At 31.6% G+C, this 23,141-nt stretch overlaps 1 protein-coding gene across 4 annotated transcripts in view; it reads right to left on the reverse strand.

Moving 5' to 3' along the window:
* Positions 1-2,984: 2,984 nt before the first annotated feature.
* The window catches only part of LOC121113783 (uncharacterized), a 116,847-nt gene continuing 96,690 nt past the window's right edge, over positions 2,985-23,141 (reverse strand). For 2 of the 4 annotated variants that reach the window (XM_040707648.2, XM_071887013.1), the window contains exons 3-8: positions 18,852-19,149; positions 15,749-16,896; positions 15,510-15,539; positions 9,481-9,688; positions 4,883-5,201; positions 2,985-4,830 (exon numbers count right to left, since the gene is read on the reverse strand). In XM_040707648.2, the coding sequence (XP_040563582.1) occupies positions 4,065-4,830; positions 4,883-5,201; positions 9,481-9,688; positions 15,510-15,539; positions 15,749-16,896; positions 18,852-19,149 (2,769 nt within the window). In that variant the 3' untranslated portion in view covers positions 2,985-4,064. The remainder of the gene's footprint in view (positions 4,831-4,882; positions 5,202-9,480; positions 9,689-15,509; positions 15,540-15,748; positions 16,897-18,851; positions 19,150-23,141) is intronic. The other 2 variants (XM_071887017.1, XM_071887014.1) reach the window with 1 other exon arrangement.

Raw genomic sequence — 23,141 nt, forward strand, 5'->3', positions numbered from 1 at the left:
TCAAAAATGAGGACATTTTTCTGACACATAAATACACACAAATATTGAATTATGTGGACTCAAATATAAAATAGAATTATTATACAAAACTTAATTAGAACCAATCATAGTTCAACAAATCAACGTTCAGACCACTGATAAGGGGAAAGAAATCAAAAAAATCTCTAGTTCACAACAAATAAAGAAAATTATCATCTTAGTAAGATGACTCCTATGAAAATTGGTGGATAATCTTGAATAATACCTTCTATGGTATAAAATATCCTTGATTTTAATAAATAGTTTTTGGATTAAACAGTTGTGTCATGATTCGATCTAACATTTATCAAGTGCACACAACGTTTGTATATGTATTATTTTCTACAAATTACTTTTTGAAACTTTTACAAGATAAAAAAAGCATAAAAGTAGATAGATATACACTGGCAAGAAAAAGTTTGGGGAAAAAAATGAATTTCACTTATTTTTTTGACTACATATAACTTTATCATCAGATAACACAGTAATTAGGCTATTAAAATGAAGAGAAGTTTAGGTTGAATATGGGTTCAATACTAACATTTATTAGAAAAAAAATTTAATTATTTTTGTTTAAATTTTAGCTTCATCAAAAAATCCTTCCTTTGCAACTATAACTGCTTTAAAGTCTGTTAGCTTTCTAGCGGTTAGTTTTTCAATATAAGCATGTGTCATAGGATTTCATGCATTCTTCAAAATGTTCCACAACTTGTTTTTCAACAAAACATTCATCCAAGCTCTGCAAAAACTTCATGTAAAAGAAAGAAGCCTCTCATATATTATCTATGAAACAATGGCCAGCTCAATCTCCTGATTTGAACTCAATAGAACTATTTTGGGAACACCTACACAGAAAAGTGCCCCACAAATAAGAACGAGTGATGTTTAAAAATAAGTGAAATTCCAAACTTATTCTTGTGTATAATGAATATATTAAAAGTGAAGCCAATCAACTACAAAGCATTAAAAAAATTCATTCCAAAGTATGTATTATCATAATTACAAATAATAACTGACTGTATTTTTTGTGTTTCCTTGATTAAATTTGCAACTGATAAAAGTACTTTCAAATTAGTTACCTCCACAAAACTAACACATCAAATATTACTCTTGAAAAATACAAAGAAAGGGGGGAGAGAGCAATGAGTGACATATATGGCATTGCCCTAAATTCGCAATAAATAAGATAAGCAAAAATACTTCTTCTTTTCTACTCATCTAAAATTAGCATTTGAGGCATAATAAATATGATTTATTTTAAGTGTATAAATTTATAATCCATATTTGAATAAACGTCACATCATAAAAGAAGTATATTGCATTCAATTCACAGCCAATTTTGAAAACTAGGAAAAAATTTTCAACTTCGGTCATTTATTGTCATCTATTTTTTTTTTTTTTTTACAATATTACATAATTTTGCTGCTAGATTATAAAGTGAATCCTCTAACAACTATACACAAATGTGATACTTAAGGACTCTCGAGTCATTAATAGATAGGCAACAGTGGAACAATATCAAATTTGAGTTATAAATATTAAAATAATTAGACAAATTTGGAAAAACTATATTTTTGACGAATGAACAATTAGATTTTTCATGAGTGATGTATTAAATTTCAATGTATTTTAGTGGATTAAGATATAATCAGATTTATATTATTGATCAGAGAAATTACTCGTAACGCTATAAAAAGTTTTCAGGATCCGTCCCGGCTAAAAACATAATTGATATAAAGTCTACTTTTGTAAGAAAATGATGAAGAATAACCAATGTAAAGAAAATTGCAGAACGTTTTGCAAATTTATATAGAGCGGTAGAATATCTTAATTTTCTCCTCCCTGAGTGAGTTTTGAAGTTTGATAAAATTATTTCAACCAGTAGCAAAATAATAATTAGTTCAAGTGAAAAACCGGAAAAATTCCTCCTACTAAAAATTAGTTTATCTTTCAAAATAAGTTTTTATCCGATATATCAAAGAAAATTTGACAAAAAATATTGGCGTTTCCCCCACAATCATTTGCATTATATTATATAATTATAATTTAAATGTTATGGCGATTATTTTTTTTTTATAACTTGATATCCGTGAAAAGGGGCTGTTGCAACTGTCCTCAGTCTCCTTTACTATGACAAGACCTCTTTCTCACTAAGATAAAACAAGGAAGTAAGGACTATATGGATTTATATATAGAGAAATATATTTTAAATTTTGTATTTTTGTAAATAAATAGAGGATTGAGGATATTTTTTGATCGTTTTGAAGGAGGAACCGCCATGTTGTAGTAAGAGTTCAAGAGTGTCCGCAAGATTATATTTGGGGGGAGGGAGGCTTGGTTTATAGATTTTTTTTGAAGAAAATAAATACAAACTTTTCAATTTTTTGAAAAAAAATAATAAAATCCGGATATTCACAAGAAATTTCATAAGTTGAAACAATTAGAAAAAAAATGAAATTTCAAATTACTTTATTCCAGAAATTAAATTTTTTGGAAAAAATTTCAAACATTAAATTTTCTCAAAAAAAAATTCAAAAATCTACAGCTATTCCCAAAAAATTTCAAAGATTAAACATCAGATATGAAGTTTTTTTGCTCTAATGCATAATTTGCCCAAATGAACTTTTTTTAAGGAAATAAATCTTTAAAAAAATTTCCCCCCATTTTCGCGTAAATTTTTTTCATACTTTTTCACATTTTATAAATTTTTAGAGTCATCAACTTTTCGCAATATAGTTTGTAATTAAAAGCAAGGACCAAGCGTTTTTTAAGACGCCAAGGGATTTCCAACTTTTAGGTATTATAATAAGCATATATAAAAATGGTTGTGATTTGTAGTAGTAGTAATAAGAAGTATGTCACAAAACAACCAATGAACAAAGCAGTCGTGTATGTAGGAAACAACATAAAAACAAACTTGACGAAGATCAAGTCATGATACGACAAAAAATTCAAAAAACAAACTATTTAGACTAATATATATATTTATGTAATAGTTATTTATATATTTTTTCGTTCGTTTTGACAAATTTAAAAAAAATTAAAAAAAATTAAATAATCAAAACTCAAATGGAATAAAATAAAGATGACTTCTTTAACATACAAAAAAATACAAAGTAAAATAATGGAATAGTCGATTGGTTTTTTCAAAAAAAAAAAGAAATATGTTTCATTTGTGGATTTGGTTGTTGGTTTTTAGAAAAATAAAAAAAAAGGCTTCTTGAGAAGGAATGAATCAATGTGAAATGAATAATAATAATTAATTAATTAGCAACAATTTCAGATTATTACAATTATTATTTATACTTATATATACAAAAGCCCATTAAATGAAATGTAATTACATTGCTGGCTTGATTGAGAGACACTTGGAGTGTGTATGTATTTAAAATAACAAAAAAATTATTCAATAAACGAGAGAGAGAGATAAAAATTAGATGCAACCGTTATTAATTATATATAAAAAATAAGAATTTGTTAATGAAATGATTATTATTTAATTTACATTATAAATTTACTTTAAAAAAGATTTGGAACTTAACATCAAGTTGTATTTTTTTTTTTTTTTTATGTTTCGTAGTGGTTTTTTTTTGTTTTGTTTAAATATAAAAATATATATATAAATGTACCATATTGGTTTTTTCCCTATCTTTCTTTCTGTAACGAGATAAAGCTATTAATAAATATTATATTATTTATACCTTAAAACACAATTAAGAAGTAGGTAAAAAGGATAAAATAATAATCATACTCATTTAATATATATAATAATAAAAAATACACCTTTAAAAAGTATTAAATGATGGTGGAACCAACGTGTATTGTTAATTTACTTATAATAGCGGGTGGTAGCATCAATTCATTATCATAATAATATTAATAATCTTATAAATACAATGATCATAATTATAGTTATAATACGTATTAAAACTAAACAAAAAGCTAAAAAGGAGACAACATAGTAGGTATTTTTGCTATTGTTGATGTTATTGACGAGTTCGACGATCTTGCAGTTAAGGTGGATTTGCTACAAATCCACCCCAATTCTACTTCTTCCCTACTCCAATCCCTCCTCCCCCACCACTCTCAAACGCCAAAGATTCTCCTGCCCCCGTCTTGGGGGATTTGACTCCAGGCTTCTTAGATGATCTACTTGTATTCCTCATTCCATGAGTTGCAACGATAGGAGTGGAATATTGATAGCGTCTCCCCACAGCCGTGCTTGACTTTGAATCGAACAGCCGAATTGTCTCTTTAACTCGGGACTTTCTAGAACTCCTCGCTGGGGATTTCTTGGTGGTGGTATTGTGTTGTGTATCGTCCCTCATGGGAGATGAGGGGGACATGGGAGCTGATTTGTTGCCCATGGTTTTCTTTAATTGCTGCTCTTGTTGTTTTAATTGTTGATTACCCAATTTAGCCTCAAGACGTTTAGGAAGGGATATGGGTCTTGGAATACGAGATTTGGATGACTTTGTGGAAGAACCAGCACTTGAGTTTCGTCCTCCAGAGTACTCTCCATTAGATCTTCTTCTTCTACAGCATAGGTGAGCCTTGTCACAGCTCCGTTTACCTGAACTATTACTCTCTCCAAGTCGGGAACTGTGGGATGAAGACGAAGGGGTCTGAATATGACTTAGATCAAATCGAAATGGAATAGCGTATAAACGTTGTAAGCAGAAGTTAAGTTCGTCGAATAACAATTTAGTCTCCTTATGCAGAGCGCAGATATAAGCGTGCCTCTCGTAAAATCTTAAAAGGATATCCATACTCCATTTTAGTTTTGAGAACCAGATGTGTAATATGGACATACTGCAAGACAATTAATTGATAAATTATCCTAAGATAATATATGGGCACTTACTTGAGTAGTCCCATGATAAAACCAGCAAATTTCTTATCATCGGCACCATTTGCTTCATATTTAGTATTTAAAAGCATGACTAAATCGCAGGTGGCCGTTGCAGCTGAGGGACCTTGACGCGTTACAGCCTCAACGACTCTCCAAACCGTGGAGCTCATTCGACCAAAGGGAGTTATCACTTCAGGTTTGAGTCCGTCCTTCATAATGAAATGAAGAGCAGGACAAAATTCGTGAAGGAGAATACATCGTGTTTCCGCCTCACTTGAATCTGATGACATAAGAAGTCGCTCCACGGAGGAATATAGAGTCACGAAGAGTTCTATAATAATAATAAATAAAGAAAAATATTAACAATGACAATAGATATTTAATATCAAATCCATTCAAGAAATTACCGCTCTTCATATTGATGAAAATCGGGGGGAAAAAAAGAGTACTGCTTATATGCACCATGAACAAATTTATCTACAAATAACTTTTTTCGTCCCTAATTATATACACTCTCTCTCTCCCTTCTCTTTCATCACATAAGGAGAACAAAGTCCAGACTGAATTTTCATTTAATGTCACACAAAGCGCAAAAATTTGACGCACTAGTAAATTAAATAATTATTATAAAACTTTGTTTACACTCGCATCAGCCCGATTTATCATTTCATGTCTAATAACATGTACAATTATATATGAATATACATAGAGTCAATGGATACAGTGTTAAGAAGTGAAATGCAAATCTATTTATTTAAAGATGAGTAAGTACAAGATAAAATAGGAGAGAGAGGTAGGTGTTTAGTGAGTCATGCCCTGGTTAAGTAACCAGGGCATGTAACGTCAGAAACAAGTATGAAGCAATGAGGTATATGAATATAAATATAGTCAGAAAAAATGGCAATCCCTTCATTCATGATTCGTTAGTAAAAATGACTTTAAACATATATTATTTTGTGTCAAATTCTGAAAATAATATATACTAAAGTAATATAATCATAGTGAATGTTTCACGTGATTCTAAAAGAACAAAGCGTCATAAATAAATTTCTTTGTCTTGGGGGAATCAGTAATAATTACTTATATATGTACATTGAATGTTTTTGTACCATTCTCGTAACATTTCAACATAGTATTTTTTAATTTAAGGCTCTAATATGATTTATTATATGAACAGAGGGTTCTTTTAATTTTGACACACTTTTTTAAAAAAAAGAAAAGAGGATTGATCAATCAATCCAAAAGTTCAAGAAATATTTAATAATCATTTAGTCGGTATTGTTCTGCATTTACTAAAAAAAAAGTTTTCACATCTCTAAACGCATTTTTGAGAGGCTAAACGATATCTGCAATCATATCTCAGGTTAATGGCAAAATCCTATAAATTTCTAAGGAATTGAACATCAACTCACAGTACATAAAATACAACGACTTCCTATGGGAGATGAGTGTCTGGTCCTCTGTCCATACTGCCCAAATCACTCATAAAATTTTGGATGAAAATGTTTCTTACTGTCCAAAGCTCTTGTGACATCCATCCTCATCCTTGAAACAAAAATTTCAAGGCTGTTTGTACAAAATATCCCTTACTGTAAGCCCCTTGATTATAACATATGGGTATTGAGGTAAGGATCTGTGATAAACCTGGACCGAATTGGACAAAAATTGAGCCAGGCTGTATTATGAAGGTCTACTTGTCACTTCTAGACCTGTTGAAGTGCGGTATTGAGGCCAAAGGGACTCATACTAAATCAAATAATACGTGTTTTATTTTCTTTGTTGGATATGCCAAAGCCAAAAATTTAAATTGTCTAGTCTATATAAATAAAGGAAATTTTGTTAGCATCTATTGGCGTAAACAATTATAAACTTATAGCAACAAAAATTGGTATAAATATATATCCAGGAATGGTTTTTTCTTTTTTTAATTTTTAAGTCCCTAGGTGCCCAAAATGGTTCCAAAAGTTTCATAACTTAAGAAAAATATATCTATTTTTTTTTGTTTTTAAATAAAATATAAGTTACCAGAAATTATCACGGGTTACTACAACTATAATTGACCTTTGGGTTCGTTATACGATGCAATTAGTAATTTCCATTTTTATGGTTATATTTAGGGATATAAAAGTTGTTTAAATCCTTGGGAATCCATTACAGAAATAAAAGTATAAGGTTGAAGAACAGGTAATTTCGTATTTCCCACCCTTTGTTTAAACTAAGTATATCTTGAAATACAAGAAACGCTTTTTGCACTTGGCCGTTTCAGTCGTTTCAATCAAAAAAATTCAGTAGTGCAGTCGAAGAGAATGATATACCACTCACTGACAGTTCTGTCGTCTAAAATGTCGATAAAATCATGAAAAATATCGAGATAAGTCGCGATATTAACAGTCGATCATAAGAAGTTTTAAACCAATTGCATAAGGCTGGATACAATGAAGCAAAAAAATCTCATTTACCGAATTTCGATCTGCCAATCGCTACTGAATCGAAACAAAATCGATCCATTTCGGAAGTGCATTGGGATTGACGATAAAAAATGGATCACTTACATCAACATCAAGCCGCCCAGACCATGGTCAAGTCAGGATTGACTCCCATGAGGGTGTTGCTGTGTGTTTGGTGGGATTGGGAGGGAATAATCTACTATGAGCTGCTCCCCTATAGCCTAAGGCTCAATTCTACCCTCTACTGTGAACATTTTGAGCGAGTGAAGCTGGCGATCGAAGAGAAGTGTCCAGCATTGGTGAATAGGATACAACAAGACACCATCAAGACAACGCCAGGCCCGACACATCTTTGATGACGCGCTAGAAGCTTCGGGAGCTTTGATAGGAAGTTCTTATGCATCCACAATACGGTTCGGACATGATACAAAGTGACTACCACTAGTTTCTGTCTATGGCCAACGCGCTTGGGGGTACAAATTTGGCAACAATAGATACCTGTGAAAATTGGATGTCCAAGTTTTTGACAATAAGGGCAAGGGCTTCAAACGAAAAGGGTATAATGAAGTTGGATTCTCGTTTGGCAACAATTTATTAAACAGAACGTGGCCATACTCTACTTAAATCGGACGATTGTCACTTTTCTTATTATTTTTTCGTCAAGCTATTACAAGTTGGCAACTTTTATAGACGACATATTGTTGGTTTAAATCCAAATGGTGCTAAATCATATTTGAAAAAGTTGAGATAAGAATAGTTTTATTCTTAACCCTAATTATCAAATCAGGTTTAGCTCTTGATTAGATGAAAATAGCAATTTATAGGAGGATCTCTAAGTATTTTTTGGCATTTTAGTGATATTTTTATATTAAATAATTTTTTTAGACGTCTTCTAAAAATTTATAAATCTTATTATCTCCTTTTAAAAAAAGTATAGATGGCAACATAAAGTGAGAAAAATTCTTAAAATTTTAGGGTTTATATTTTTTGTTTTATATGAAGTAGTCGTTTCTAAGTCAAATTATTGGTTCTAAAAAAATGCTATTTTAATGCCACCATGCCCTAGAAGGCCAAAAAAATTGTTATCAAAACCATTTATTGAGCTTTAAATTTTTTGAAAAATTTCAGCATAATCCATTTATTAGTTTGCTGCCCACGATTCTCGGACAAACGCCCACAGAGACATTAGCATTTAATAATAGGTTGGGGAAAAAGTAATTTCGTATTGATTGCTTTATTTCAATGATTTATAAGATGTGTTACAATCATCCAACTTAAGACAAGTATGTCTCGTTCTGTTTGATAACTTGTTGCCAACGAGAATCCAACTTTATAATGCCCTTTTCGTAGAAGCCCTTATCCCTAGTATCAAACCTTGGACAACCAATTTTTACAGGCCTCTATTGCGGCCTATTTTGTATCCCATGCATAAGAACTTCCCATCCAAGCTTCCGACGCGTCTTCAAAGATGTGTACGGCCTGACATTGTCTTGATGATGTCTTGTTGTCTCCTATTCACCAATGCTTGCAGCTTCTATTCGATCGCCAGCTTCAAAGTTGTTCACAATAGAGGGTAGAATTGAGCGAGGGGAAAAATCGCTCGAACCATTGTTTTGCAACCCAAACTGAAAGAATATCTACCCCATATAAATCAAAAAAATTTCTTGGTCACTTTCGTCGGGGTTTTCCCTTTCATATTGTATAAATGTAAAATATGGATTATTTTTTCCTTCGATACCTCCATACGTGCAAGAGCAACCCAGGTGTAATACGGTCTGAAAAGCATTTGTAGTATAAACTCACACCTTTACAATGTGTTTTTGTATGATCCAATTTGACTAATAATGAACAAGATATACTTATTTAAAAAAAAGGAACGGGAAATACGAAATTACTTTTTTCCCAACCTAAAATGTAGATATCTTTTTTGTTAATTTTAAAATCCCGGACAACGCCGGATATCTTCAATCTTAAATAAATATATCTTTATGAGATAAGAAAAAGAAAAAAATAGTTTCATTCCCTTAAAGTGAGTCCGAATTAAATTAACACCCGGTGTATACATTTAAGACTAAAGAACATTTCCAGCCTACACGCTTTGTTTCAATATGCATTTAAGCAAACATGCATAGGGTGGTGATCCAATGATAAAAGTGTACTTACCTCTCTTATAGGTGAGATCAAAATTGAAGCCCTGTTGGTGTGTAAACATGTTATTTTGAAATGGATATTCTGCGCTGCTTCCATTACGAATGGATCCTGTTCGTCGAAATAAACCTCCAAGGCTAGAAGGTGTTGTTACTTGTGGAGGAGAATCAGAAGAGTTTTCTTCATCTGCCCAGGAATCGCAAAGATCATTTTGACTACCGGACTAATCATTATAATAAAGAGAAAAGATGGAAGTTAATATGGGACGCATCTCTGACATAAGATTTTAATATATTATGTAAAGCCAAAGAAATGTATTATACATATTAGTGTTGATAATTTTTTTCCAGTTCAGTTTTAAGTGATTTTTTATAGACCGATCTGGATCGATATTTCGGTACGGACCCTGGACCGAAATTTCTTTTTCCTACGGAAGCGTAGTTTATTTTTTCAAATTTATTTTCCAAAAAAAACATTCTGCTTTACTTTTCTAGGGCCGAATCAAGGCAGTTTTTTCCCCATGAGACCGGTTTATACCGAATGAACTAAAAATATGTCAATCTCAGACAGTTCTTGTATTTCCAGACCGAAACCAACACTAATAAATATGATTTCAAAAAGAAAGGTTTTTGCGTCAAGCAATCACCGTGTAACTCAACGGGTTGTCAACATTCTTTTAATGGATGATTAAATTAGTTATTTGGAGAAGAACAAAAAACAATTTAACTGCTTCATTCAAAATAAAAAATTAATGAAAGATCAACCCATTTAAGTATGTATAAACTAGTATTGAGACTCGATTTGAGACCGAATTTCCCTCTAGTTGAGATATAAGTGATTTTTCTATACCAATCTGGACCAATATTTTGGCCAAGATCCGAAATTCAAACCTTAGACCGTAATCCCCTTGTCTAAATAAAATTCGGTAGGACCAGATCATGACCAGTTTGTTTTTATCTTATTAAACTGAATTTTACTTCGAGACCGGTTTAGACTGATTCAGTTAAAGGGTCATTGGCCCCCACTTTTATAGAATAAGTGATTTAGTTATATAATACAATTCTAAAGTTGCGTTACTATAACCACGACATTAGATAATTTGACACACCCTCTTGCAAATACACTACGGTGCCACTGGTTATGACTACGAATTTTATTTGCATCTATCTGAAAGTGATTTAATTTAAATAAATATTTCCGTGCAGACCGCAGTTTTACCCCGTGGACCAAAATTTACCTATCGTAAAAAAAATGTCCAACATATTTTTCTTTTTATAAATAGGGATGTCTTTTTTTTGTAGGCCGATCCAGGCCGATGTTGACTGAATGAGTTAAAATTATAACGGTATCAGAATGGTCTACGATTTTCAGACAAAAAACCCAACACTAGTTGATACAAACGACAAATCTGTAAATTACATTATCGTATTTTAAAAATAAAAATGTTTATATATATATTGCGTGACCATAGACAGAAACAAAAGAAAATATGTAGGTACATACCAGGTGGAAACTTGAAACTTACATTCTTGTAGTATATTTATTTGAGAGGTTCTTTGTGGGGAAATTAGAACTGTGATAATTGTATAAGTAGCCATGTATCTCAAGTACCTGCATAAGTAGCCATGTATCTCAACTACCTGCTGCCTTTTGATTTTTTAATTAGATGATAAGTGTCATCACAGCGAAATTCAAGACTTAGGTCATCAACTCTTCTTTGTCCGGGCTATACTCCAAAAGAGGTTGACTAGAATGGCTCGTAAGACGATTTACCATGTTAAGAAGAGCCCAGGCCACAACGAGATCATAGAAAGGACGGATGGCTCTAAAAAAACCATTGTTGCCTCCAGCAGTATTGTGACGCCCTGATCTGGTTCCCGGAAGGTTGCATGCTCACAGCAGCCATGTACATCTGCGTTTTCAAAGCTAACCCACTCCCCTGGGTCTAGGCAAATTTACTTGATGCTAACCTCGTTTTTCAGCAGGATATCCCACTTGCCATCTGTGAGGCCAATGGTGGCCGAACATAATAAATCAATGTAAAATTGGCTATCTATCAGAAAATGATTAATAAAGATTTTTATTAAACGTATGATTAAAAAATGTCAGGCTGTTTTCTTTTTCTTTCCAAGTGTGTAAGTTTCAAGTTTCAACGCCGTATATTATGAATATTTAAATATATAATTATTTATAGATATTAATTTTATCAGAATAAAAAATTGGCATTAAAATACTCGAATCATAGGACATTTCATTTCTCAAGTAATTAGTTAGTTAGTTGACGCATTTTATCTACAAATATCACGCTATAACTTTATTGTATCTCGCAACCTTTCATTCTTAAGAAAGAAGAAAGAAAAAAAAGGCCCACAGTCAGTTGGTAACAGTAAGGCAATTATTTCCAACTATATAGTTATTGTAAGAAATTGTTCTAATCCCCCTAACAACAGCTAATTATAATTCAACCAATCATCAACTTTCAGAGCGCTGATTATGAGAAAAGAAGCTGAAATATCGCCAGCTGACATCAAAAGACACTTTATAATTCTCCATTAGTGAGATAACGCCGTCATAAATAGCATTGTAGAAAATATGACATGTCAGTATGCTAAAAAAACAAACGAAAAGTGACCCAGTAATAAGAATGTATATTCCAATATTGTTATATTATTTCAATTCTTGTAGATATAACATCTAAAATCATCTGTGTATGTACTAGTACATGTACTCATAAAAAACAGACAGTAAGACTGAAACTTTGTTAAGCAGTGATAATTATATGTGCCTGTTGGACTCAGAGTAGAATTGAAAATTGACATCAGAAAAACTCCTGCAAATGATACGGAGTGGGATTCTAGCTGTTTGCAGCTAATTTAAAGAAACATCATGATAGCTAAGATGCTTTCTACATCTAGCTTTTTTGTCCACTCGCAACCTCGATGGACAAAAGGGAAACGAAACATTTGAAAAGAACTAAAAACAAATGGTAATTCAGGGGCGTCAGCAGGATTTTATTTTGGGAGGGGCTTGGTTTTTTAAATACTTTTTCCCAAAAAAAAAAAAAAAAAAAAAAAAAAATTTAAATTCACAGCTGCTTACAAAAAATTAAATTACAAATATTATATTTTTTGGTTTTTTTTTTTACAAAAATCTATAGCTATTCACAAAGAATTAGATTTTTTGGAAAATATTTCAAAAATCCAAAGCTATTCTCAAAGAATTATTTTTTTTTTTTCGAAAAAAAAATTAAAAATCCACAGCTCTTCACAAAAATTAATTTTTTTGAAATAAAAAATTGAATTTCAAATTTTATATTTTTTTTTGTAGAAATTTTTAAAAATCCATAGCTATTCACAGAAAATAATTTTTTTGGAAAAAAATTGAAAATTAAAATTTTAAGATTTTTTTTCGGAAAAATTAACATAAATTTCAAATATTATATGTTGTAGTAAAAAGCATAAATTACTTTTGGGGGTGGGGATCTCTTACCCCCTCAGTTAACCCCCAGCGTACGTTCTTGTAGTTAGCCTTCTGTATTTATCTTGTTTCCAACTGATTATTATTATTTAAATAATAGTCATTTTATTATTATACACTTATAAAATAATCTGCATCTTTGTTTCTATCAAAAAGCTAGTCAAACATTCCTTCAAATTTTCAGGATTGCCAGTTATTTTTTATGTTTTTGTTTTTTTTAGCATACCGGCAGATCATACTTTCTACAAATCTAATGATACATTACATTTTCTACAAAGATATTTATTTTTGATGAGTGATTGTGAGTGAAATGTCCAGTCGCTAAATAAAGATAAAAATTTGGGAAGAAAAATGGGGGAAAAAAAATAATACATATGATTAATTCTTTGTTCTTAAAAGTACACTTGATGAGTAGAATTTTGTTCTAAAAGAACTAACAAAACATATTTTGTACAAAATATATTTTTAAATAATAAATTATCTACTTAGTTAGATTTACAAATGAGAAAACCTGCTTTTGACTTGTTTAAATTTTCAGAATTGTGGAGTGAAGAGATTGTGGTTGTGACTAGTGTTGTGAGGGTCCTTATTCGGGAATAAGAACTGCATCTTGTCCAGTCCCACAATAATTCCTTAAAGAAGGTAAAATCGATCCCTTGTAAAGGCATTTGGGAAGTTTTCCCCCTTTTTAATTATTCATTTAAATATAATAACAATTATATGACTAAGTAAAAATATATGCTAGAATTATATTCCATTTTAATGAAAATATGAATATTTCTTGCAATATATGTTATTTGTCTCGATAAACCATCGACATATTAAGAACTATCAAAGACTGATCCAGACTAGACTGAATAAAGTAGGACCGACACAACCCTAGTCGTGACTTGGATTTTTCTTTGAGGGAAAAGGTTTGATTTAACTGACTTATTTTACGATCGAGATGCAGTTACATCTACTTTCTAGATGATAAAATGTAACATAATGCATGGTCGTCGTTAACTATTACTCGGACCTATACGACACAGATTGTACAGGATCCAAATCCATATCTGGTTAGGGGTAAAGATAGTAACAGAGACCAGGGCCAGTCTTAGCGTGATAGGTGCCTGGGGTAAAGAAAAATGAGCGGAGCTCTGTTCTTTCTTTAATTTTCTAGAAAAATTGAACTTAATTTTCTAGAATATAAAATGCAGGGCCCTTTGGAGCTTCATTATTTTGTAAGTAAATACATTTATCATTTTTCCCTCAAATCCCCTTCTTTTAAAGGAAACCTCCTTTTTTTTTCAATCAACCGCAGGGTTTTGTGGCCGCATAGTGTGCAATTTCATGCGGCCGGCTCTGTTATTACGCCATGTATTTCGAAATAAAATACATATTGGATGAAAAGTCCAGTGCTTCAAACATATATGACTTTTCTTTTTAAATTCACCTAAATTTCAGTTAATACCAACCAAAATTTCATGACAATCTGTCTTTTAGCTTGTTAGTTATTGTGCTAAGTTTGACACAACTTTTGTTATTTCTAAAATAATTTATCAAAAACAATTTTGTGTTTTAATTTTACACTGCTTTTTGATGGGGATAAAATAGCTTTGTTATGTATTTGGAATAAAAAGTGTTATGAGGACTCCGCTCTATAAAACAAACAAATAATAATAATTTAAAAACACCCATTTTGTACGCCCCCCACGTATTTAGCTGAACTGCTAGATCTTACAGATTTTGACAACATAATATCCCTTTTTATTACAAATTTATTATAAACTTACATAAAATATTTTGAAATTTGACTACAACTTTTTATTTATGGATCTGGAAGAGATAGATTACACGCCAACCAATAAAAGTTAATTCAAAATCAAGGAAAGGTGATTATAAATTGATAATAGCTATTACAATGAGACTATTAATATTATAGGCTAGGTATTTTAAGATTCGATTAAAATCTTTTAATCTAGTGCAAGGTTTCTTTTATCAACTCTTAAGCCTCTCTAACTAAATTTAATTGACCTCTATGCATGTATCATAGGGGTTGAGTCATCCCATTAAAATTGTGTCAAGTTAATAACTGGATTTGAATGGAAATGATATGCAGTAATAAAGTCAAAAATTAATCTACTAAGTTAGTTAGGCTATGATTAATTCAAAATTTATAAAAAATGATATACTTTAATTCTATAGTTAATTGCAAATATTAAGTAATAGTTTCCTATTCGACGATTATTTATTTAAATATAAGGAAGAAAAGCTTTCATTAGATAAATTTAAAGAAATAATTATATGAATTGATATCCAATGAAATCGATGCTCAATGGCTGGACAAAAAAACAACCATGAGTTCAATCAAATCCAAGAATTTTATTATTGATTAGGCGTTACATTTATTAGTAAAATTCAAGGATTGAATTGAGGTGAGGTGTGTACCATCTAAGATAGACAAAGTTATTTGATGTGAATTTTTTAGGAACTTAGCTCAAACATTCAAATGCTGTATATTATATGAATAATTAATTATGTATATTGCAAGGAAAACCAAACAAGACAAAAAAATTGACACTCACATTACTACTTATGGAATCATTATGAACTCGCTGAAAAAGAAAGAGATATAATTGTGTTTGAGAGTTATTTTATGTTGTGTGATGATATTGTATTATTTTAAAATAGTGTAGCTAACTCTGATCTTCTACTAATATGAATATGGAATGAATTGTATATCTCTCGGGGTTATCTCATAATTTAATTAAAGTTGAAAAGAGGAAGGAGAAAAAATAGTCAAACAATAACAGTTTCTGCCTACCTTTGGAAATCCGTCTGGATGAGGCCTTCTCTTTGCAGATGATGATCTCCGTGGTCGATCCATTAGAACCTTGGATAAAAAGTCTGTGGGAACATAGCTTCTTCTCTTGCAAGAACTGTCCTCTGAATTGTTATTATTATTAATTAAATTGAGATTTTGCGTCTTTCTGGATCGCATAACAACGTCCTCCGGCACGGGTGCCCATGCTTCCTTGATTTTAACAACTTTGACTGGATCTGAGGAGGTTGCAACTGAGATTTTATCATCTTCCTCTTCATCCAAGGTGCCGTTATTATCCCTTCTCTTTCTAATAGATCTTTCTGCAGTCGATAAACGAGACAAGGAGCGACACACTTCTTGGACTGGATGATGATTATTCTTTGAGTCCTCTTCCCTAACAGTTTTCAATAAGCAATGTTTTTGGGCCGCAGGAGGAAGGAGAAGTCTTAAAGATGCTGCATCCACGACTGGGGCCTTTTTGTTACCCCATCGCTTCTTGAAAATGTCTTCATAAACAGGAGAGTTGAGACATGGACTGTTTTTGGAATCATCTACAGATTTGAGTATTGAGGGAAATTTGGATGAATTCCGACCTCTTAAAAAAAAGGCATCCCAGAGATTGACATCATTTTCTAGGAATCCTAGATCTGGGAGAGTTCTCCTTCCAGAAGAACTTGTATTATACACACTGCTAGGAGTCGTTGTTTCACCCGCGCTATTTAAACGTATATCCCCCCCTGGCGGCTCTTGCGACTCTTCCTTGATGTTGACTCTGTTATTCTGACTATTAGAACCACTGCTGACCTCAGGATTGTTATTGGAACTGCTATTGTTGTTATTGTTGCTATTCCGTACAAAAAAACGATTAATGAGCTTTGCAGAGGAGGAGGAGGCCGCACTACTGTCGGGATCCACAAGTCCTCTTTCAGACTCGACAGTCGGATCGCCTTCTTCTGTGTGCCCTCCTCCAATAGAGGTGTTCCTTGTTGTAGTTTCTCGATTGTTGTTTTCCTCGTTTATAATGTACTTAGTGACTAAATTACCCCCACTACTTCCATTGGACTCCACACTCTTTTTACAGACATTCGACCAAGTTGTGAACTTTGAGGGTGTGGATTCACTATTGTGTGTCCTTGTTGTTACATCCGCTAAAAGTAAGAAATGAAATTTTCTTATCAATATAATGACTTATATAGTTCTAATGAAAAACTTCACAATATACACTATGCATATATGTCAATCAGTCTCACAAATACTAAAAATACAACTGCGGCAAAAGAAATGAGTCTTAAGTTAATGAAAATAATGTTTTAATGTCTCTTTTACACGACAAAAAGTTAATATTGATGATACTGATCCACAAAAAGAAAAAAACAAATTTTCTGTAATGGAAGTTAAGAATAGTTAATTAACTAATTCAAATCTGATCTTATATTTTATCTATCACATCAAGTGAACAAAGATTTGTTTCATCCATTTTTGGAAGCTCAATAAATGTTGGTATTAGTATTTCTTCAGTATGGGCAATAGGTCGAAAAAATTAAGAAATGTCTTTGAAATGATGTATCAGTTTCAATAACTTGCCTCTGATACGCTACAGAATAAACACATAGGTGGAAAGCGACGATTTATGTCACTATACTTATCGTTCTTTTGGAAACATAGATGCGGAATTATCATAAAAAAATATATAAATTTGTTGATAGAAATTTTTTATATCTAAATTTGTTACTTCTCCCAAAAAAAAAGTTGTAATGTGTACTAAGAAGATGAAATAAAAAAACACATTTTTTTTTTCTAAAAAAAGTGAAAAATTCAAAACTTTAGGGCCGTTGAACTACCTCTAAATATATATATTTTATTTTTTAAATTGCAAAGTTAACAAATTGTATCTATAGACTAAAAGGAACCTTTTGCTACAATAAGGACCTCATATTTCGAACATTTGAAAAATTAGCTCCACCTTAACGTACAATGATCCTAATTGGTTGCATTTTTTGGTGAACGGTAATTTTACTTTAAACTATTTTGCCTCAGGAAATTTTGCTTTAAATACATTTTGCCTCAAGGATATTTGGACTTAATATATAAATAAATGAGGTTTATACGTCGTTATTGTTTATTTTTGGTTGGAATTGATGTTCTTTTTGAATTTTTAAAATCAAAATATGTAATATTTATTACTATCAAATGCATTAAATGCTTGTTTTCCGTTGGAATAATAATGTAATGAAGTTCTTGTCTCATATTATGTATGTATGCCAATCCATGGATTTTTTTTTTTAGTATGAATAGTCTATTATGTTTAATGATAACTACTAACGGAGAATGGATTATCAATTCTTTTGTTGAAATCATTGCCGTGTTTATTCATTTTTTTTAAAATTATTATACTAATTGTATTATCTACTTTGTCTCTGGTTCGAATTCATTACATAGCATGATTCTGTTGGTGTATGCATAGAAATTTTGGGGCATGATGCCATCATCTTTCCAACTGAAAACAACCATTTATTTCGTTTTATAATAATACACATATCATATTTTGATTAAAAAATTCCAAAGGAACACCAATTTTAACAAAAAATTATATATAAATTTCATTTATTTTAATATTAGGGAAATAGTCTTGAGGCAAAATAGTTTAAGACAAAGTTACATAGCACGAAATATTTTTTTCTTGAAGAGTGAATTTTCTTTTCCTAAGCAGCTATCATTATTTTTTTATTTCAAGGATTGAACTTCCTTTTCTATTACATACAAGCTATCATTGATATATAAGAAACCGGATTGGAAATTTACGTGTACTCTTAAAGTTAGCCAGCATCTCTCAAGATTTTTTGTGGATGTATGATTTTTAGTCCGTTTTGGACGCAGTCGAAATTTTAGCTAATCTCCAAGACAGGATAATCGGAAAAGAAAACGAATATTTTCCAGAGGGAGACTAGTTTAAAAAAAAGTACTCCAAATAAAACATATAATCCGGCCACTTTGCTACAATACTAAATAAAGGATGCATCTTTCTTGAAATTCATGAACTTGATCTGATAGAGAAAATAAAGATCTTTTTTTTTTTAAATAGAAAAATGACTACAGTTTTTACCTCCTCTATGGTTACCTCTAGGGACTTCATTCCCCCCTCCAACAAACATCATTTTGGGAGTTGCTGAGACAATCATGGACCCATCCACACGAGAATATGTAAGGGTATAATGATTCTTATTCGCTTTGAGTTGTTCAGAGTAATTAAATTCCGCATCCGTAAGAGAGTCTTGAATAAGACAAGAGTCGGATTGACCCTCAACGAGTGTTGCAAGATAATTGGGTTGATTTGTAGAAGAGAATAACACTTCGGAACGACATATGGACATGTCTGTGCTCGAACTTCCAGATTCTTCCTCCTATTAGAATATTAAAAAAATATTTAGTTAAATTATATCAAATAAAATGGATACATATATATATATATATATAGTATAATTATTTGATGCGGTTAAAAAAGATTCACTTTCTAAGTTTGTGTTTAAATGTGTATGTAAATTATGGAAGTTATAAAAATTCTTAATATATTTCTAACAATATCTAGCTAACAACAAAGATAGGCCTATGAGAACAGAAATTATCTCTCTTTTTTCATAAGAGTCAAAATTAATATTACAACCCTACTCATTGGTGGAACACTCAAATAAGTAGAGTTGCCATTTTTGTGAGGAAAAAATAAGTTTAGAAATGGAAAAACGGTTGCTGCGTAGGATTTTTATTTTGTTCATTATTTAATAGGTGGTCCTCGTGTTGTAAACTGTTGGCTCTAAAATAAGCATTCTCGCCTATCCATGGTGTATTTTTTTTAATGCATAATAAATTAAATATTTGAATATCATAACAATATTTTCTCTGTACTATGCTATTTTAAATGTAGAAAGTTATAGCAGTAATTCATTTTCTGCCACATAACAGGCAGCTGATATTAACAAAGATCTTATTTCAGTAGTACCATATGTTTTACCCCACGTTCTCCTCTGGCTTTTTTTTCATACAAAAATGTCAACCCAACAAATAAGTTACGAATACAATCAATATTGTACAATCTAATTAGTTTTCTAAGCATTGTACAATCCTCTAATATATTTGGACTCGATTTATATGCAATGTAATATGTCCAAACATCCTTAAATGACATTGTGTACATACATGATCGTCATATTTTGATGTATTACAATTTGAAAATTCAAATTTATATCATCTAACAGATGTCAAACTCAACACACTTGTAAATACCTTTGAGTTTATATGTATTGTATATTTTGTACAAGTAGTCCCAACCAAAAAATGAGATATATAATATTAACTTTATAACGCTATACAGATATCATATTTGATTTATGAGTTTTGGAATCCTCGATTTGAGTAGTTTGATAATGATTTTTTCCTCAATCACTTTATGGATACAATGGCATATATAACATAAATGGATCATTAAACAGAAGGCCATGCAAATTTCTTGAATTTGACCTTGCAAAGTTATGAAAGTAGTGCCTTGTAGCGAAAAATTCCTAAAACTGGGTGTTTAAAAAAAATAATCTTAGAAATGTTTTATGAATAAAATAATTCATTTTATTATTAACATCAGAAAGAACAGTCGGTTATTTTGAATATTAAAAAAAAATATATAAGCTCTAAAATCCTAATTATATGAAAAATCAACGATCCTACAAAATTGAAATTCACTAAAAAAATACATTAGAATTTACAAAAACGGAAACATATGACAAAGCATGAACCTAGTGGGCGTTCTAGGACCAGGGCTGTAGACTCGACTCGTGAACTCGTACGTTTGCAATGTTTTCTCAGGACTCTTACTAGGACAAGTACTCATCTAAATTTAGTACGTGTCTCGAGTCTTTTTTCTGTTTTGTATTGTTCATAAAGGTAGGTTTACTAGGGCCCCTAATTCTGAATGCAATCGTTTTCATAAGAGGAAACTGGGAGATGTAAATACGTATTGCTGTTTTTTCGCATATACAGGGTCGTTCAGATAAATCTAGACCACAATTAACTGCATTCTGATCAATAAAGGTCTGAAATTTTATTAACAATTTCTAATAATACAAAAGAAAAAATCATTCAATGTGTCCACCCCCTTCGCCAATCATTCGCTCGATACGAGGTCTAAAGGATTTACAGGCCTTTAACACGTCCGCCTGAGATACTTTGTTCCAGTACTTGTTCATGGAGGCCTTAAAAGAGTTGATGCTGTTGTGTTAATTGGCAGAGACCTTCATTTCTAACTACCCCTAAAAGAAATAACCTATAGGATTCACGTTGGGGGAGTTAAGAGGTCCAGGTCTGGGGGTCCTAAAATTGCACCTTCTCTTCTTACCATGGGACTTCAAATCGTTCAGCAATTGTCTTAACGAAGGGTAGCCCGCGTGGCCTTCATTTTATTGGTTAGGATATGTCCTCTGTAGAGGCGTATAACTTCATCCCAGGTTATGGTTTATGGGCCTGGAGACTGTTGCACGACTTAATTGGGGCTTTTTGGCAAGAACGTTAATCGGAGTCCCAGGATATCCCCTTACGGACCCTTTCAGGGCTACAACGAATCTGGAAGTGTTTTTTTATGACTCTGGGACTTGTGGAGTTTTCTATTATATGCTAATTCTCCTTCCAGTGAGTGTAGACGTTGAAGACTGTACTCTTTGGATACCCGAACATCTTCCTGATGTACGCTTGTCTGTGTCTCACGCGTGCCAATTAGATGATGGTGTTTCTCCGGGTCTTCTCCATCGTAAATACTTATTTTAAATTAAAAATAGCGTAACTAACTTAAAGCTAAGGCTCAACCTCACATTTTAAAATGGAAATAACAGAATTGAATGATTTCTTTATTGTTCAGGATGTCCGGATTTACATAAACGACCCTGTATTATTTGTAAATATACATAATCGAACCGAAAATGTTTAGTTTTGAAGATAATACTTAACTTATCTTTTTACGAAAATAAAAGCTATATTACTTAAGTTTCTACTGCTCATATACTTTAGTATGGGAGCTACTTTGCAGGGTATGAACGAGTGTTTTTACATTCATTTTTTGTCGTAGTGTTCATAAAGATTGATAAACAGATTACGATATACGTATACATACATTCTATCCAAGCGTCTGAATTGAAATTCTAGTTACACTCGGGACTGGATTTTGAAGTTCAAGTCGGACTCAGGAATTGGACTCGCCTTGAAATTTCAGCGCGTCCACAGCCCTGTCTAGGACTAAATTTACAATAATTATGATCAGGATAATACAATATCCGAATATTCTTTAGATGATGAATAAATTGATGCTGTAATTTTGTACTATTTCGATTAAAAATACAAACTCATTGATAAGTATTATTATGAAACAAATTATAAAATTCAAAAGCCCACACAGTTATATAACTCGTAAATACATACATACATAATAACTGAGTAATTTCAATCAATCAAAATCAAAAGATAGCTTCAATTATTAGTTGAAAATAATTAAAATAACCAATTTTATAATTGAATTGAATTCTGTTTTTACAAGTGGCAACTTGTATATTAGGGTAATCACTTTTCGACTTTAAAAAAAACAGATTTCCTGTAGTGCTTATAGATGACCAAAACCCCCTTTATTTGATTTTTTTGTTTTAGAAGTATCATAGGTTGGTCATAGAGAGTTGATCAAAGAAGTAAATATAATATCCCTGTGGTGAATATTTGAAGGTGTTGAATCAATACAAGATTTATTCGGATCTTGTAAAACATCCTCAGAGTTACTCTTTGTTTTTTGTGAGCACAATCACACGTAATCAATTATGTCAATTCATATGACGTGTTTTCGCCTCAAGAATGAAAGAATAATTGAAAGAGTTTGAGGGGGAAAAAAGAAGCTGAAAGGTTAATGTACACTTTAAAAAAAAGTTCATTTACAGTGTTGTGTTTGGTGAAGGCAGTTGTGTATTAGAGCATTCCAAAATGGAAGTAAAACAAGAGAAAATTCGAAACATTCTTCAGCATCACTACAACCAAGGTGAAAAAGTGGAGGGGGCGGCAAAATATTTTTGTGCTGTTTATGGACGCAATACAGAATCGAATATAACCGCACAGTGGTGGTTCCAACAATTCCGCTCTAGTAATATGGACGTCGAAGATGTCAAAAAATAATGGAAATCGTCAAGTTGTATGGGCATGTGAGCACTTATTCAATTGCCAAGGAACTGAAAATTAGCCAGAAATCCTAATTATGTTAATTTTATCGTCAAAATAAAGTAAAAAACGCTCGTAACTTTTGACTCTGCCTATTATAATGGCATGACTGATGAGTACTTTAGTCTCTAGAGTGCTCACTAACACAAACAAACAAATACAT

Source organism: Lepeophtheirus salmonis, chromosome 1, assembly GCF_016086655.4.
Source record: "Lepeophtheirus salmonis chromosome 1, UVic_Lsal_1.4, whole genome shotgun sequence".
In the NCBI taxonomy this organism is placed as follows: domain Eukaryota; kingdom Metazoa; phylum Arthropoda; class Copepoda; order Siphonostomatoida; family Caligidae; genus Lepeophtheirus; species Lepeophtheirus salmonis.